This window comes from Ceratotherium simum, chromosome 2 (assembly GCF_057802395.1).
Source record: "Ceratotherium simum simum isolate JZ-2026a chromosome 2, ASM5780239v1, whole genome shotgun sequence".
NCBI lineage: Eukaryota > Metazoa > Chordata > Mammalia > Perissodactyla > Rhinocerotidae > Ceratotherium > Ceratotherium simum.
In genome coordinates this window covers 649,786-667,900 of record NC_141901.1, presented here as the reverse complement: position 1 = coordinate 667,900, position 18,115 = coordinate 649,786, and the positions used below count along the sequence as shown (strand labels likewise).

General features: G+C 38.6%; 1 protein-coding gene across 2 annotated transcripts in view; it reads right to left on the bottom strand.

Moving 5' to 3' along the window:
* Positions 1-3,324: 3,324 nt before the first annotated feature.
* The window catches only part of ZC3H11A (zinc finger CCCH-type containing 11A), a 32,732-nt gene continuing 17,941 nt past the window's right edge, over positions 3,325-18,115 (bottom strand). For both annotated transcript variants that reach the window (XM_087436767.1, XM_087436769.1), the window contains 6 exons: positions 8,963-9,466; positions 8,529-8,608; positions 7,016-7,346; positions 6,156-6,322; positions 5,725-5,792; positions 3,325-5,310 (listed from right to left, as the gene is read on the bottom strand). In XM_087436767.1, the coding sequence (XP_087292893.1) occupies positions 5,052-5,310; positions 5,725-5,792; positions 6,156-6,322; positions 7,016-7,346; positions 8,529-8,608; positions 8,963-9,466 (1,409 nt within the window). In that variant the 3' untranslated portion in view covers positions 3,325-5,051. The remainder of the gene's footprint in view (positions 5,311-5,724; positions 5,793-6,155; positions 6,323-7,015; positions 7,347-8,528; positions 8,609-8,962; positions 9,467-18,115) is intronic.

Below are 18,115 nucleotides of genomic sequence, written 5' to 3'. Positions count from 1 at the left end.
CCTTAGAATGTGACTGTATTTGGAGATACGCCCTTAAAGAGGTAATTAAGGTTAAATGAGGTCATATGGGTGGACCCTAATCCAAGGTGATTGGTATCCTTATAGAAGATTAAAACACAGATACATGCATGCAGAGGAAAGACCATTTGAGGATATTGAGAAGGCAGCCATCTGCAAGCCAGAGAGGCCTCAAAAGAAACCAAACTTGCCAACACCTGGATCTTGGACTTCTAGCCACCAGAACTGTAGGAAACTAAGTTTCTGTTGTTTAAGCCACCCAATCTGTGGTATTTTGTTATGGCAGCCCTAGCAGACTCATACACCTTCCATGTGCCAGGCCTGTACTAGGTGCTGACTATATAACTTAGTAAGAGTCTCTGTCTCAAGGAGTTGATACTCTGCTGAGGAAGATGGACAGATAAACAATTTTCAAACAGTGAGAGTAAACAGAAATTACATGCCTAGCTGACAGGCACCAAACCTGTTTGGGGAGAGGGATTGCAGGGTGTAGGGAGAGGTAGCTTGGAAGTCACAGAATGTGTAGGAGTTAGCCAAAAGAAAAGAGGAGAAGAAAGAGATTTTTAGGTAGAAGACAGCATTAACAAAGGCAAAGGGCTAGAGATTAGCGTATGAGGGAAGTCAACAGCCAGTAGTTTTGCTGGAGTGAAGAGCATGAAGCGTCAGTGGCGAGACAGGAGGCTGGTAGGCAGGGCTTACATGCTATGCTAAGGGTCTTGAATTTAATTTTGGAGGGAAGGGAACGGCACTGGAGAGTCTTATGAAGCAAAGTGATTCAGATTTGCATTTAGAATAGATCCTTCTTTCTTTTTTAAAAGATCAGTTATACCTCAGCCACGAATAGTTGAGAGCAAGAATGAGACAAGGCAGAGACCCGGAGGGAGTACCAATGGGATGGTCAGAGGTCATTAAAAACAAACTTTATCTGTTCAATTTGGCCTTGTTTGCAGCTCAGATTATCTCCTTTGCTAAGCTACACAAAACTCCAGCTCTGACACCTCAAGGAATCCTTCCCTAACCAGTCTCAAACTCACTGATTGCTCACTCATTCCTTCTATAGCATCATCCACTTAATACTTGCACCTACTTCATTTTTGTTAGTTTTCTCTTAAAAATGTTTTCTAAGTATTTCAAGGGCAGGGTTTGCCTTAAAACCATCTCTCTCTCGTAGCCAGTAGTGTTTAATGATGGTTAGAATTCATGATGTTCTAATCTGAGCCTCTTCAAGGGATGCGAGTCCAAAATATTTTGTGGCTGTTATGCCAATGGCTTCTCCTCACAGCTTTTTCTTGACCACCATCCTTGAGCTCCCAACCCAAATCAGTGACCTCAATAACCATACACACCATCCATTTTGCTTTTCTTTCCCCCTTGAAATTCCTCCTCCTCCTTTGAGTGTTCTTGATCCATCTAATTCCCTATTTCACTCATTCAACAAATTTGAGCATTTTTCCTTTTCTGCCTTCTTCAGAGTCTGAATCTTGGCTCTGTTTACCCTTACTCTTTACAGGCTGTCACTTTACTCCTAATGAGGACAAATCACAGTCTAAAGACCAAAAAACCCCGAGACGGGCAATACCAAGTTTTAATCCACTTTTTACTCATCGCCATGGACTCAGACTCTGCAACATCTTAGCAGTTAAATCCAACTAAATCTAAATATTTTATTAATAGGTTCACTCAGTAAATCTTGTGACTCATTTTTTAAAATATAAATCCCAGACTTCTGTTCCTATTTAGGGTCATTGCTTATTCCTTGCCCATTTTATTATACAAGGTTAAGAAAATGGTCAAGTATTTTTTTTGTTCATGCCCTTAACTAACATCATTTTGCAAATTGAAAGAAATTGAAGCAGTTTGGAGAATAAATTAACATAATCAGATGTGTGGGTTGTGGAAGCTTTCATAGATTTGTTGAGCAGCTTCTGAAGATCAGATTTAACGAAAAAGAGCTCTTGAAAGGTTCAATGAATCAAATCCAACTGCACATAAGACTATATACTCTTACTGTTAAATCTGAACACACTGTGACACTACATTGGAGATAAAAAGCAGTGATCTTCCAATGCAGTGTAGGATTTAGTGTGAAAATAGATATGTGAATTAAGAGGTACATAATAAGCACTCAATGTTAGCCACTTTAAAATAGTGTTACCTATTAAACAGCAACTGGAGACCACACAGTTCCTATCACTAAATTGACAAATTCAAAGCAACTATTTTAAAGAATTACAGAAATATTCTGGCAAAATGAAGCCACTATTTTAGAAAAGGATCATAGAACTTTGACCAACATAGAACAGGCTTTATTTCTGAACCTGTAATTATTAAACATCAGTCTTATCTCTATGGTGGTTTCAAAGATTGGTTGAGATGAAAATGAACTAGTTCTGGCCACATCAAAGAGAGCACCCATTGGAATTTGAGATTAAGGTCAGAACTTTAGGGATTGTTATCTTGAGACAAACGCATGAGTTGCAAACTATCTTGAAACTTCTGGCTATGGCTAAACTCCGCAACATTTGGCCCCTTTTCTTACTGTTAAAATTAAAAACTGTCATCACTCAAAACTGAATACACAATTTGTTTTGCTTTTCGTGAAAACCTGATTCAACTTGTTGGGACTATGGTCATGTCACCTAACGACGTTTCTGTCAATGACAGACTACATATACTATGGTGGTCCCATAAGATTAGTACCTTGTAGCCTAGGTGTGTGGTAGGCTATGCCATCTAGGTTTGTGTAAGTGTACTCTATGATGTTCGCACAACGACAAAATGTCCTAACAATGCATTTCTCAGAACGTATCTCCAGTGTTAAGCAATGCATGACTGTACTTCTTAGACTATCATTTGGAAAAATCTAAGTTCTTTGGTCGCTAACAAATTTATATGTATTCCCATAAAAAAAAATGGGTGCACTACTGGAAAAACCTGGACTTTCCTGAATTAAATTTTTTATATGCTTCATGCTTGAGAATTCTAAATTGTTGAATACATCTAAGATCACTTCTAAACCCTCTCTCCTTTTAAAAAATTAAAGGCATTACTTGAGTTACAATGATAATAGCTAAGTATCAGTGTCAGAAAAAATCCTCACATATAATAATATTCACTTACCCAAAGAACCTGTGGCTAAAACTGAGCATACTTGTGGGTAATTTTGGCAATATGTCCTTGTGAAAGGTTTCTAAAGCCAAATATCTGTGAAATCGGGGCATTTACACAAACGGCCAACAACACTGGCCTCTACTGAGGCAGATCCTAGGCTAAAGTGATGGGCGGCTATTTAACTTACAACATCAAGACTTTCCTACACCAGTTTTATTTAAAACACAAATAAGTATTTCTCTTTCTGTAATGGCAAATGGTTCAAATAATGCTGAACACGAATCATTGACTAATACAAGAGCTTTAAATATCAAACAAAATTATTTTTAAAAAAGCAAAAGAATAAAGGTTATATACAAAAGGGACCTGGAATCTATAAGCCAATTCCATAAATGAAGTAAGTAGAAAATCTGTGGTGAAACCAGAACATTCCACCCCTGCTTTGGAGAAGGGCTATAATACAACATTCAGTCAGCTGAAGATGGATTGGTAGAGAGGCGTCTATACATAAATTTCAAGTCATTTTTGTTTGTGCAGAATCATCCAGATCTTTCCAAGACTGAATGGGCAGTCCTGTGGCTTTCTTCCTTTTCCATATTCCCAACAAGGCTACATGAAGTTCAACTCTTGATGAGCCGCTTACAACAGCAGTTCCTTAGGAGCCAACATGACAGGTGGGTCAGATTTCCCTATGAGAAACAAAACTGGCCACCTAAAGCAAAATATAAAAATGGAAAAGTCCTTCTTTCCTCTTCCTTCCAGCTATGTACAATATGTCTCCTTTCAAGACTATTATCCCGATCATACTTATTCCTTCACAAGTCTAAACCTTGAGGTGATATGAAGGAGACTAACATCAAGAAAAGAAAATTCAATTCAGAAATGAAGAAAACTGGAAGGTATACAATACACCCCCAGAGCATCTCAATAATCCCTACTACAGTACAATTCAGTGTACTGCTACAGTCCATAGATAAATATTGGCAGCTTGAATAAGTTCATTTTTTTCTCCTCAGGTGGTTAAAGGGCATCAAATAAATACTGGGCAAGAAGAGTTTGCAGGGAGAGTTAGAAATAAAAATTAACCAATTTTTATCCCTGTAATAAGGAGGCAAGTACTGAAGAAGAGAAGGGACAACTTTCATATTTAAAAAGAATTCCTCTAATCATTAGGTCACCATCTCTTATTAAGAATCCAGGGAATCCCAGAAATGGAAAATTAGTTTCAGAGGACCCCTGAGGCACTTTAAAGCCTTAAAAAATTACAGTAATAATAAATTAGCTATTGCTCTTCAGAGGCTTACAGAGCAGCAGAAGCATGAAAATCAGGTCCAAAAAGTTATGTCCAGATTACAGGCTTCCTGAGCTGCTCAGCCCTCTCTACAAAGCTTAGTTGAATCTCCAAATACCTTTAAAAAGACATACAATTTAACACAGACTGAGTGGATTTGTTGTTGTTGTTTAGTGGTAGCATGAAATTTGGTCCTCAATGGTAGCAGCTGTCTTCATCCTTTTCAAACTCAGGTAATATTACGTACATTAAGACAATACATAAATAATATAACGAAGGAGAAAAAAGCCAAAATTGACAAACACCTCAAGGAGTCACTAGGTTCTCTGGCAACCTTTCACTTGGATCTCCCTCTCAGTCTTTTTGTGGAGAGAGGGGTAAGACAGACTTCTTTCTCAAAGATGCTAAAGAATGGCATCAAATGGACAAAATAGTTATTAAGGGACTTTAAAAATCTGACCCAAAGAAATCCAAGACACATACAGATAATTCAGAGGTATACTTATGATTTGGGGCAAATTCTAGACTAAAGAAATGATCATCTTGGGTAAATATTATAATAGATGAAACTAAGTCCAGTTTTTTGGCGAGTTTTTTGTTTTTGTTTGTTTTAAATGTTCTACTATCACCTTCAGCTATCAATCATTTCTGATAGCTCAAGCAGAAGGTCATCTTCATCCTTCCCAGGATCCAGGTCGATCTCAGCTTCTAATTTGCCTCCTGAAATCTCCCATATTAGTTTCTCAAAATCATCCTCCACAGAGAGTGGGGGTTTTCCTGTTGAGGCAGAGCTGAGTCGGCGAGTTTTCGTGGCCATCTGGGATGAGGAAGGGCCAGATGCTTCCAGTGGGGAGGGATCTGAAGAGGACTGGGTTGGAGGCAGCAGAAGACTGTAAGAAAAAAAACACCCAAAAGATTATTAGAAAACAGCCCTTTGTCAATGACTGGTTGGACTACCTAGTCTCAGGAACATAAAGAGTTATTAGCAAAGAGTTGTTTCTGAGGACACACATAAACAAAGAATTGTTTGATTGATTTGGCACAAAGTATCTTCCTCCTTTAAAGCAGAATTCAGACAGGCGTTACAAACATTTTTTAAATAATAGAGGCAAAATATAAACAATGGCACCAAAAGAGCATAGCCATTCTGAGTATCATGTTTTCTTGCAATTAATTTGAAGTTTAGCAGATTTATTTAGATGTGGCTAAATTGTCACTAAAGTTATTTAGCAGTGTTATTCTCTAGAGAGCATAAACAGTAACAGTGGCCTAAAGTATGGTCAAAAAGAATTGCAAGGTGTTACCTGTCTCTAGGTTTTTCTGTCTCGGGCACAGTGACTGATTTGTCCTCAGAGAGGAGTGGGACAACAGCCTACAAAAGTAAGAGTAAGGTAATTCAGTGGGAGAGTTAGGCTTTTTCATTTGAGTGTATTCATTTTCTTTTGCTGCCTTCTTAGAATCATGGCTACCATTTTTTTTAAGCCTGGGAATCCAAGAATAAATAATTTAAAGGCTGAATGCATGAATAAGCAAAATATCTTACCATCCAAAAATAAGCTTTTAAAAAAATCCCCTCTTGCCACTCCGTAAATGTAAAACACAGGAACAACCTAAACAACTAAAATGCTTAGGAAATGGCAGGAAGGATTACACACAGACCCAAACAGTAGAGACTGAATCCCCTTCTTTCCTACCACACAGACTGCAGCACCATCGACTTGGATCTGCTTCTTACCACAGCGGCTTTTTTGGCCGGGCTTTCCTGCAGGACACTGCTGGAGCTGAGGGGCTTCACAGCTGCAATGACAGCAGGGTGGACCTCCACTGCCTTGCGTTTTGGGGCCAATTTGGGAGATGAGACAACTTTAACCACAGATGGCTTCACATTCACTTTGGGTTTAGCTACAAGGGACAGAAAATATCTGATTAATAGCTAGAATAATGTCTCTTTTACATGGAGAATAACTGAGAATGTCAAAATTCCTTCACAGTACTAGAAATACCACAAATAATTAAAAAGAAAAAGACTGAAAATGATCCATAAGCAGTCTGTACTACAAGTGGCCAGAATGTAGATATTTACTCAAATGGTTCCTTTCAGTGGCTCCTGAATTTGCTACCGTTCTTCTATTCCCTGGTGATTTTCTTCTTCAAAACCAGAGAAAAAATGCACCACAGAAAGTTTTAGACAAAGCTTTTTTTTTTTTTTTGGGAGGAAGACTAGCCCTGAGCTAACATCCATGTCCATCTTCCTCTACTTTATATGGGACGCTGCCACAGCATGGCTTGACAAGCGGTGCGTTGGTGCACGCCCGGGATCCGAACTTGCGAACCTCGGGCCACCATAGCAGAGCGCGTGCACTTAACCACTACACCACCGGGCCAGCCCCTAGACAAAGCTTTTTAAACAGAAATTTTAAATTCTGAGAGAAGAGCTCATCTAGTTTTGTCTTTTTAAATAGAATTACCAGAAATATTACATCTGCGTGACCAGAATACAAGGCAAATGAAATTCAACTCAACTGCTGCCAGGAAGTCACTGAAACTTGGTAATTTTGAGATCCTAAAGAAAGACACACTAGAAAACATACTCACCTTTACCCCTTTTTTCCAAAGTCTGTGCTGCACATTTCACATTTAGTATTGAGTCTCCAATCCCTGAGGTTTCTACTTCTACCTTCTGGGATGACTTTGTGGGAAGCCGCTTTGTCAGGTGCCATGTGACGCCTGCCACAGAAGCAAGCACTGGTTTCTCTGCTATCTGGGTATTGCAAGAGTCTACATCTCCCCGAAGGGGTGTCAAAACTGATTTTTCCTTCTGTGAGGTTCCCCTCTCCGGCTGTTTCTGCATGGGCTTCTCTCTCACGGTCTCACATCTCTTAACTTGAATTTTAGTGATGCCAACTCCTGTGGTCTCATCTGAAGCCTATGAATAAATTTAAATGACAGAATTAAAACCAAGTAATTCTAACAACCTGTATGATAATTACTATTTATAAGTTACCAGGCTAACATCTAAGTCAAGCAGAGTTTCATGTGATCCAGAACACAAGACCTTTTGCTCTTTATTTGACATTAAACAGAAAACATTAAGCTAAAGATGAAAGATTAAAGATGTGTGGAACAATAAAAAAATCAGAGTCTATAGGCTAGACAACGACGACCCTAAGTCTAATACAAATGATTCCTAAATAATCAGACACTTGCACAAAGATTTATGTATACATATGTTCATTATCTTAACTGTGTAAACAATTGTGTAAAACAAATGTTCAGAAACAGACTATATTTGTATAACAGAACACTATATGGCCAGTAAAAACAAATGTCTTGAAGAATTATTAATATGGTAAAGTTAAAAGCAGACTGCAGGGGCCGGCCCGGTGGTGCAAGCAGTTAAGTGCGTGTGCTCGGCTGCGGTGGCCTGGGGTTCGCGGGTTCGGATCCCGGGCGCGCACCGACACACTGCTTGTTAAGCCATGCTGTGGCGGCATCCCATATAAAGTAGAGGAAGATGGGCATGGATGTTAGCCCAGGGCCAGTCTTCCTCAGCAGAAAAGAGGAGGATTGGCATTGGATGTTAGCTCAGGGCTGGTCCTCCTCACAAAAAATAAAAAAAATTAAAAAACAATAAAAAAAGTCAAAAAAAAAAAAAAAAACAGGCTGCAAAATGATACACTGTAGAGTTCTCAGTTATGTTCTAAATATGAGTTAAACATTAAACAAATTCACATACATGTGTATATAAACAAAAGGCTTGAAGGAAATCCATGAAAAAAACTAATGGTGGTTATATCTAGGTTGTAAATAACAATTCCCAAGTTTTGTACAACCAGTGGCGTTATTCCCAAAGGCAAGAAAAAAAACAATTTAAAAAATATTAATGGCCAATTAAAAACAACTTTACAAGGGCAGAGAACACTGATATACATAGTATAGAAAACTCTTGGAAAATGATAACGATACTGAAAGACTGTTTACCCTTATAGATCAGTGAAGTGTTAAACAGAAATCTATTATAAGCTAAAACTTAAAAAGCACATTTTACCATTCATCTAGCCTTTGCTTGCCATGAACAAAACTATGAAATGATTTTGAATAAACTCACCTCTTTAGCCTCTGTTCTAGTAACACTGCTCTGAGAAGCAACTTCACTTCCTTCTTGAAGTTTCTTCTCTTCTTTTATACCTATATTCGCATTAAACAAATCATTAGTTATTTCATTTAGGCTGCAACTTCATGACAGATGAAGTTAAACAAAACTTTTCTTAATGAAAGTAATGATAAGAAAGATAGGACAAATAAAATTGTAGATAAAGCCCACTAGTCCTCATAGTTTCAAAATGCACGTTAAAATATTAAAGGTCTAAATATTACATAGCACTGCTGTAAAGAAACAGCTTAACTTCATTTAATCCAGTGGTTTTCAAAGTTATCTATGTGAAGACACGTTCTACCGAACTCTTACGAATAACCCATGGAACAGTGCCCCTTGAACTATGAATTAGGTAAGTGGTACTACAGACCAAGCTCTTTTGTTACCTGTTTTTTTGGTGATCCGGAGAAGCCGCCTTGCCCCCGGGGCGGCCTCAGGCTGAGGCTGGGAGCTGGTGCTGCTCTCAGAGCTCTGCTGCACTCTCAGCGCCTTCTCCAGTTTAATCTCCTCCAGCGTCTTGATATGCACCTCCTGTATAGACTTGCATCTACCTGCGGGCTCCTCCGACTGTCCTTTGCTGGCAACGATAGGTGGCAAAACTACTGTTTTTTTCACTTCACTATCAATCTTTAGCTTGATGCAGGTTACATCCTTTTTGCTTTTTTGTCTCTCTGCTTCCTGCTGCCGATGCTTCTTTTCAGCCAGGACCTCAGAGAAAGTTTTGATTCGGACAGTGGAGGAGCTTCTTGTTCCAGAAGTAGAATCATCAACTTTTGAAGGTCCTTCTGTCTTGAGTTTAGTTTGCAATTCTCCACGTTTTTGACTGGCTCTTTCAAGAAGAATTTCTTCTAATGTCTTCACGTGGATCTCACCAACTTTAGTAACTCGGTCTGTTTTCATGGGGGAAAAACAGGTCACTGTACTTGGAGTTCATCTCGTAACAACTTATGATCTCTCTATTCTTGGATCAGGACAGAGTCCAATAAAGTGGTATCATTTAGGCAGGCATTTAAAATGATCAAAAGTAAATTAATTTCAATCTCAATTAGAATATTGCATGTTTCAGGTAGTTGCCCTCAAGGAAAACTCTCAGGAGGCAAAAACTGCTGATTTGAATTTCTATTCAAAAGCTTATTCTTGAGGAACCTGAAAGCCATTTACTAATTGGAGAAACTTGTCATTATAAAACTTACCAATAAAAATAGCAATAAATTAACTCTTCCATTCACTCATAGATATAAACATGTGCTGGACACTGTGCTAGAAATATAATGATAAGCAAAATACAATCCCTGCCCACATGTAGTTTATAGTCTAACAGACAGACCAATAATTAAGCAACAACAAAGTATGGTAACGATAACAGCTTTGATAAAGAAGTATAATGCTATACAGGAGCATACAGCAAGAACACCAACCTTTGTCTAGGAATTGGATAAGGGAAGCTTTTCTTTTTCTTTTTTTTTTTTTTAAAGATTTTATTTATTTATTTTTTCCCCCCAAAGCCCCAGTAGATAGTTGTGTGTCATAGCTGCACATCCTTCTAGTTGCTGTATGTGGGACGCAGCCTCAGCATGGCCGGAGAAGCAGCGCGTCGGTGCGAGCCCGGGATCCGAACCCGGGTCGCCAGCAGTGGAGCGCACTCACTTAACCACCAAGCCACGGGGCCGGCCCAGGGAAGCTTTTCAAAGGAGGTAATATTTAAATGATATTTAAAGGATGAAAAGGAGGTAAAACAGGTGACAAGACAGAAGAAAAATGGGAAGGGCCCAGAGATGGGCATGCCACTGAAGAGCTATTTTTAATGATACATTAATCTTGCTACATCTGTTTACATTAATCTTTCTAGATCTGTTTAAACTAAAGAGTGAATTTCACACTTGACAGATATGCCTGTCCTCATTACTGGAGGGCTAAAGAAAGAAATAATGAAGTGATGCAGAAAACACAAGAATAATTTGGAGATTATACACACACATATCTAGTCACTGAATAACAGCTTTTAATGAAAGATCAAAAACAAACAAAAAATATCCTTTTACAACCTTAAACACATTATACTCTGTCTCACCTTCTGAACCTTTGAATATGCTGTCCCTTCTACTCGGAATATTCCCTAGTGGTCTCATTTCTCTTGCTGCCTAGTTAGTTTTAACTGAGTTCAGCCTAGAAACTGACACCCTCCAATCTAATCTGTTTTTCCAATCACAGCACCTATCACACAGTACTGTAATTGCCTCTATTTCCAACCATACTAGATACACTTCATGAGAACACTGACTATAGTTATCTGCAGTATTTTAATATAGTACCTGTTACAGAGGAAGCACTCAAACACTTACTGAATTATTTCTTTAGGTTTTTAAAATAAAAATTCTTCCATTTCAAGATGGTAGACTGATCTCAAAATTACCACTCCAAGAAAGTACAACATGAATGGTGACATGGAGACCCTTTTTCCCTTCCCTACCAAAATTTCATCAAAATGAAGACATTAAAAGTAGAATAAAAATGGGCCGGCCCTGTGGCTTGGTGGTTAAGTGCGCGCGCTGCGATGCTGGTGGCCCGGGTTCGGATCCCCGGTGCGCATTGAGGCACCACTTCTCCGTTCATCCTGAGGCCGAGTCCCACACACAGCAACTAGAAGGATGTGCAGCTACGACATACAACTACCCACTGGGGCTTTGGGGGGAAAAAATAAAATAAATAAAATCTTTAAAAAAAAAAAAAAAAAAAAGTAGAATAAATCCATACTAGCAATGGAAAACGAAGGATGCCACTGGCAGAGCATAAATCTTGAGGAATTTCTGAGACAGAAAGCAGATGTCTGAATTTATAACGAATAGAAAAAGAACAGACAGAACTGCAGAAGTAAGATCTGTTCTTCCAAACAAAGCCAAAGAAAACTGCCACACTAGTATGAAAAGCAACAGTGGGTAGAAATTTAAGGACGGCCTATAGAACAGCTGGGCCAGTCATGACCTTCTGAGAACTGCTCCCTACAAAGAGGAGACTCTGCCAGGGAAGCAAGCACATTATGAGGGTGTTAGGGCTGGAGAGAAGTAGAGCATGAAAACTTCAGGCTTTCACAAACACCAAGGAGAAAAAGTAGAGTGGGGGAGAAAAGTCAAAAGCAAAGCTAGAAAAGGAAAAAAGTTAGTTGCACTGTGAAAGTAAAGAATGTCTTTCTTACTGTGGCAATGGTATGGGCCCCCAGCCTTTAGCCTGCAACCCACACAAGCTGCCTTTCAGTGTACCCTCTCCACTTAGGCAGACATTTTAAGTCAGTTCTCCTGGCCAGGAGAAAGGACCACTTGGGAAAAAGACCTTCAGACTCACAGAGGAAACCTAGGCCAGGTTCTTACATCTATGGAAAAGCAACAACATTAAAAATGACCCAAAATAAACAAAGAGAAGATGAGAAGACAACATAATACACACACACATTTTTTCAAAAAAGATTCAAAGTAGAAACCTCACAGCAGCCTGAAATCAGGCTGTGACAAATGAAAAATCAGAGAACAAAAAAAAAATACTTGGAAAATAAAAATATGAGTGCCCAAATAAATCCAACTGAAGGAGTAAATAATAAAAAAAAGACAAGGCTTGTAGTAAATCAGCCATCTAAAACAAGGTCAGCAAACTACAGTCCATGGGCCAAATCTGCCACCCTCTAAATTTTATAAATAAAGCTTTACTGGAACACAGCCACGCTCACTCATTTACATATTGCAAAGGGCTACTCTCACACTACTATGGCAAAGTTCAGTAGCTGCGACAGAGACTGGGGACTGCAAAGCCTAAAATATTTACTATCCGACCATTTAACAGAAAAAGTTTGTCAATTCCTAATCTAGAAAATAAAGCCAAGCAAAGATCTTAGCAGGTAAGGCAAAAAAACAAAGGGATGGAAAGTATGAAGGCAAGGTTAAAAAGACATGTGGAGAATATGTTCAAAAAGTCCAACACCTGTGTAATAAGAATTCCACAAAGAGAAAACAAAAAGAAGGGTGGGGAGGATATACTCAAAGAAATTAGAGGAATGTTTTCTAGAACTACAAAAGGTTAAGTTCTTAGATTCAAAGGAACCACTGACTACGAGCAGAATGAACAAAAAGATCCATGTTTAGATCTACCATAGTAAGTCAGGGCATACTAGAGAGGGGTAAGAGAAAATCCAAAAAGTTTCTAAAGAATAAATCCAGGTTGTTTACAAAAGAATAAGAATGTTTGACATCAGATTCCCTTTTTATGATGCTGGTAAAATCTTAATATCTAAATTAGATAAGGATAGGCTGAAAAAGGAAAAGCACAAGATGAACACCATTCATGAATATAGATATACAAATTAAAAAGCATCATTATACATGAACCCAGCAATGTGTAAAAAAGCTGAGTGGCTGAGTACATGGATATTCATTTTATTAGTCTTTAAATTCTATATATATATACATATATATATATGTGTATATATATATGTATATACACACTTATGTGGTTATATTTCGCAATTTAAAAAGTTTAAAAATTGGGAGTGACATGAGTGTCACGGCGGAGTGAGCTTTCCCATAAACTCTTCCCCCAATAAGATACAACAAAAGGAATAGTCACAGACCAACAATGGACTCCTAGACAGTGAAAAGGAAGATCAGAAAGATCCATACTGCCACACATCTGAGAGTGGACTGTGCTGGGGCACCCGGAGGAGGTGAGGAGAGCTAAGGAGAACTCCTCTCCCTCCCCATCAGATCAGCGATCCCGGTCTGCTGGGCTCCCAGAGATGGGGGAGTGGCGGCCCTCTGCAGGGAAACTGCAGCTCTTGGGGCTCTCTGGCCAGTGGGAAACTCCCACACAGAGGACTCAGAACTGCTACATCAATACCTGAGCATCCCAGCAGAGTGGATAACAAGGGGCGAGCAAGAAGCCCCCCACGCCAGGGACCCAGCAGGCAAAAGAGAGAGCCCCCTCCACATGCCGGACACTGCAACTCAGCTGACCAGACCAAGTGGCCGGCCGATCACAGCGAGCAGCTGGGGCAGAGCACAGGGGGCTCAGATTACACAGCCCTTAACCCCCACACAGTGACAGCGGGTGGAAATCGCAACCAGATATTTCCAGGATGAGGAAAAACAAAGCACATATAGGAACCACAATGCAAAGGTACATGAAATCACCACACCAGAAGGAAAATGACAAGAAACCAACCCTGCAGACAGAAATCCATAACCTAAACGACAGAGATTTCAAAACAGCTATCATAAAAAAACTCAACAAAATACAAGATAACACAGACAAACAATTCAATGAGATTAGGAGTTTCTTCACAAGAGATTGAAATCATAAAGAAAAACCAATCAGTACTGATGGAGATGAAGAACACAATGGAGGAGATAAAGGAGAATCTGGAATCTTTAAAGAACAGAGCTGACAATATGGAGGAAAGAATTAGCATTATAGAGGATAGGAATACAGATATGCTCCAGATGGAAGAGAGAGAACTAAGACTAAAAAGAAACGAAGAAAGTCTCCGAGAAATATCTGACTCTATTAGGAAATGTAACATAAGAATTATAGGCATTCCTGAGGGAGAAGAGAGGGAAAGAGGAACAGAGAGCCTATTCAAGAAAATAATAGCTGAGAACTTCCCAAATCTGGGGAAGGGGCAGGAAATACCAGTAAGTGAAGCCAATAGGTCGCCTAAATACGTCAACAGGCACAGGCCCACTCCACGACATACAGTGGTAAGGCTAGCTAAAGTCAATGACAAAGAAACAATATTAAGGGCAGCTAGACAAAAACAAAAAATAATGTACAAAGGAACTCCCATCAGGCTCTCAGCGGATTTCTCAACAGAAACTTGACAGGCTAGGAGAGACTGGAATGATATATTCAAAATACTGAAAGACAAAAACTTTCAGCCAAGAATACTCTTATCCAGCAAAAATATCCTTCAAATATGATGAGAAATAGCAACTTTTCCAGATAAACAAAAGCTAAGAGAGTTTATGGCCACGAGACCCCCACTACAAAAAATACTCAAGAAGGCACTCAGGCCTGAAAAAAAGAAGAGAAAGGAAATACAAAGCTTGGAACAAGGAGAAAAATAGGTAGATAAAATCAGAAAAATAGCAGATCTTTACCGGAATAGGTTAGCAACAACATAAATACCAAAATCAAAGATCAAAGGAAGGAATTCACCAAAAATAAATATAACCTCATCACTGTAAACACACACCCACAACACAAGATAGAATAAGGTATAACAAGAACGACTTACAAGGGGAAGAGGAAAGAGATTGAATTGACTTAGTATAAGGAAATAAGAGGCCATCGATTAATGGACTATCTCATACACAAGATTTTTTGTACAAACCTCAAGGTAACCACTAAACAAATAATCAAAACAAAATCACATATGATAAACAAAGAGAAAACCAGAAGAGTCATAAGACAGAACCACCAAACTGAATTGGCAGTCCAAAACAAACGGGACAAGAAACAAAGGAAATGCAAAAGAACCGGAAAATAAATGACAAAACAGCAACATTAAGCCCTCATATATCAATAATTACCCTAAATGTAAATGGATCAAATTCTCCAATCAAAAGATACAGAGTGGCAGGATGGATTAAAAAGCAAGACCCAACAATATGCTGCCTGCAGGAAACACATCTCAGCTCTCAAGACAAGCACAGGCTCAGAATGAAAGGATGGAAGACAATACTCCAAGCTAATGGCAAACAAAAGAAAGCAGGTGTTGCCATACTCATATCAGACAAAGTAGACTTCAAGATAAAACAGGTTAAGAGAGACAAAGAAGGGAAATATATAATGATAAAAGGGACACTCCACGAAGAAGACATACCAATTATAAACATATATGCACCCAACATAGGAGCACCAAAGTACATAAAGCAACTAATAACAAACCTAAAAGGAGACATTAACAACAACACAATAATAGTAGGGGATCTTAATACCAGACTTACATCAATGGATAGATCATCCAGACAAAAAGTCAATAAAGAAACAGTGGACTTAAAAAAAAAAGAAACAGTGGACTTAAATGAAAAACTGGACGAGATGGACCTAGTAGACATATACAGAGCACTCCATCCAAAAACAGCTGACTACACATTCTTCTCCATTGACTACACATTCTTCTCAAGCGCACGTGGAACGTTCTCAAGGATAGACCATATGCTGGGAAACAAAGCAAGCCTCAATAAATTTAAGAAGATTGAAATCATAACAAGCATCTTTTCAGACCATAATGCTATGAAACTGGAAATCAACCACAAAAAAAAAACTGGGAAAGTGACAAAAATGTGGAGATTAAACAACATGCTACTGAACAACCAATGGATCATCAATGAAATTAAAGGAGAAATCAAAAAATATATGGAAACAAACGAAAATGAAAATATGCCATAACAAATCACATGGGATGCAACAAAAGCGGTCCTGAGAGGGAAACTCATAGCGATACAAGCCCACCTTAACAAACAAGAAAAAGGCCAAATAAGCAACCTTAAATTACACCTAACAGAACTAGAAAAAGAAGAACAAACAAAGCCCAAAGTCAGCAGAAGGAGAGAAATAATAAAAATCAGAGCAGAAATAAATGAAATTGAGACCAAAAAAAACAGTAGAAAGGATTAATGAAACAAAGAGTTGGTTCTTTGAGAAAATAAAATTGACAAACCCTTAGCCAGACTGACTAAGAAAAAAAGAGAAAAGGATCAAGTAAATAAAATTAGAAATGAAAGAGGAAAAATTACAATGGATACCACAGAAATACAGAGGATTTATTATAAGAGAATACTATGAGAAATTATATGCCAACAAATTGAACAATCTAGAAGAAATGCATAAATTCTTAGACTCATACAACCTCCCAAAACTGAATCAAGACTAAATGGAGAGGGCCAGCCCCCTGGCTTAGCGTTTAAGTGCGCGCACTCCGCTGCTGGCGGCCCAGGTTCGGATTCCGGGTGCGCACCGACGCACCGATTCTCCGGCCATGCTGAGGCCGCGTCCCACATACAGCAACTAGAAGGATGTGCAGCTATGACATACAACTATCTACTGGGGCTTTGGGGGAAAAATAAATAAATAAATAAAATTATTAAAAAAAAAAAAAAAGAATAAATGGAGAATCTGAATAGACCAATCACAAGTAAAGAGATTGAAATAGTAATCAAAAACCTCCCAAAAAATAAAAGTCCAGGACCAGATGGCTTCTCCGGTGAATTTTACCAAACATTCAAAGAAGATTTAATACCCATCCTTCTCAAACTATTCCAAAGAATAGAGGAAGATGGAACACTTCCCAACACATTCTACGAGGCCAACATCACCCTGATACCAAAGCCAGACAAAGACAATACAAAGAAGGAAAACTACAGACCAATATCACTGATGAACATAGATGCAAAAATCCTCAACAAAATATTGGCAAACCAAATACAGCAATACATTAAAAAGATCATACAGCATGATCAAGTGGGATTTATACCAGGGATGCAGGGATGGTTCAACATCCGCAAATCAATCAACGTGATACACCACATCAACAAAACAAAGAATAAAAACCACATGGTCATCTCAATAGATGCAGAGAAGGCATTTGACAAGATACAACATCCATTTATGATAAAAACTCTCAACAAAATGGGTATAGAAGGAAAGTACCTCAACATAATAAAGGCTATTTATGACAAACCCACAGCTAACATCATACTCAACGGAGAAAGACTGAAAGCCATTCTTCTGAGAACAGGAACAAGGCAGGGCTGCCCACTCTCACCACTCTTACTCAACACAGTACTGGAGGTTTTGGCCAGAGCACTTAGGCAAGAAAAAGGAATAAAAGGAATCCAAATAGGCAACGAAGAAGTGAAACTCTCACTATCTGCAGATGACATGATTTTATATATAGAAAACCCTAAAGAATCCATTGGAAAACTGTTAGAAATAATCAACAACTACAGTAAAGTCGCAGGGTACAAATTCAATCTACAAAAATCAGTTGCATTTCTGTATGTTAATAACGAACTAACAGAAAGAGAGCTCAAAAAGATAATACCATTCACAACTGCATCAAAAAGAATAAAATACCTAGGAATATATCTTACCAAGGAGGTGAAAGACCTATACAATGAAAACTACAAGACATTATTGAAAGAAATCGATGATGACATAAAGAAGTGGAAAGACATCCCATGCACATGGATTGGAAGAATAAACATAGTTAAAATGTCTATATTACCTAAAGCAATCTACAGGTTCAATGCAATCCGAATCAAGATCCCAATGACATTCTTCACGGAAACAGAACAAGAATACTAAAATTCATGTGGGGCAACAACAGACCCCGAATAGCTAAAGCAATTCTAAGAAAAAAGAACAAAGCTGGAGGCAACACAATCCCTGACTTCAAAACATACTACAAAGCAAGAGTAATCAAAATAGCATGGTACTGGTACAAAAACAGACATACAGATCAATGGAACAGAATTGAAAGCCCAGAAATAAAA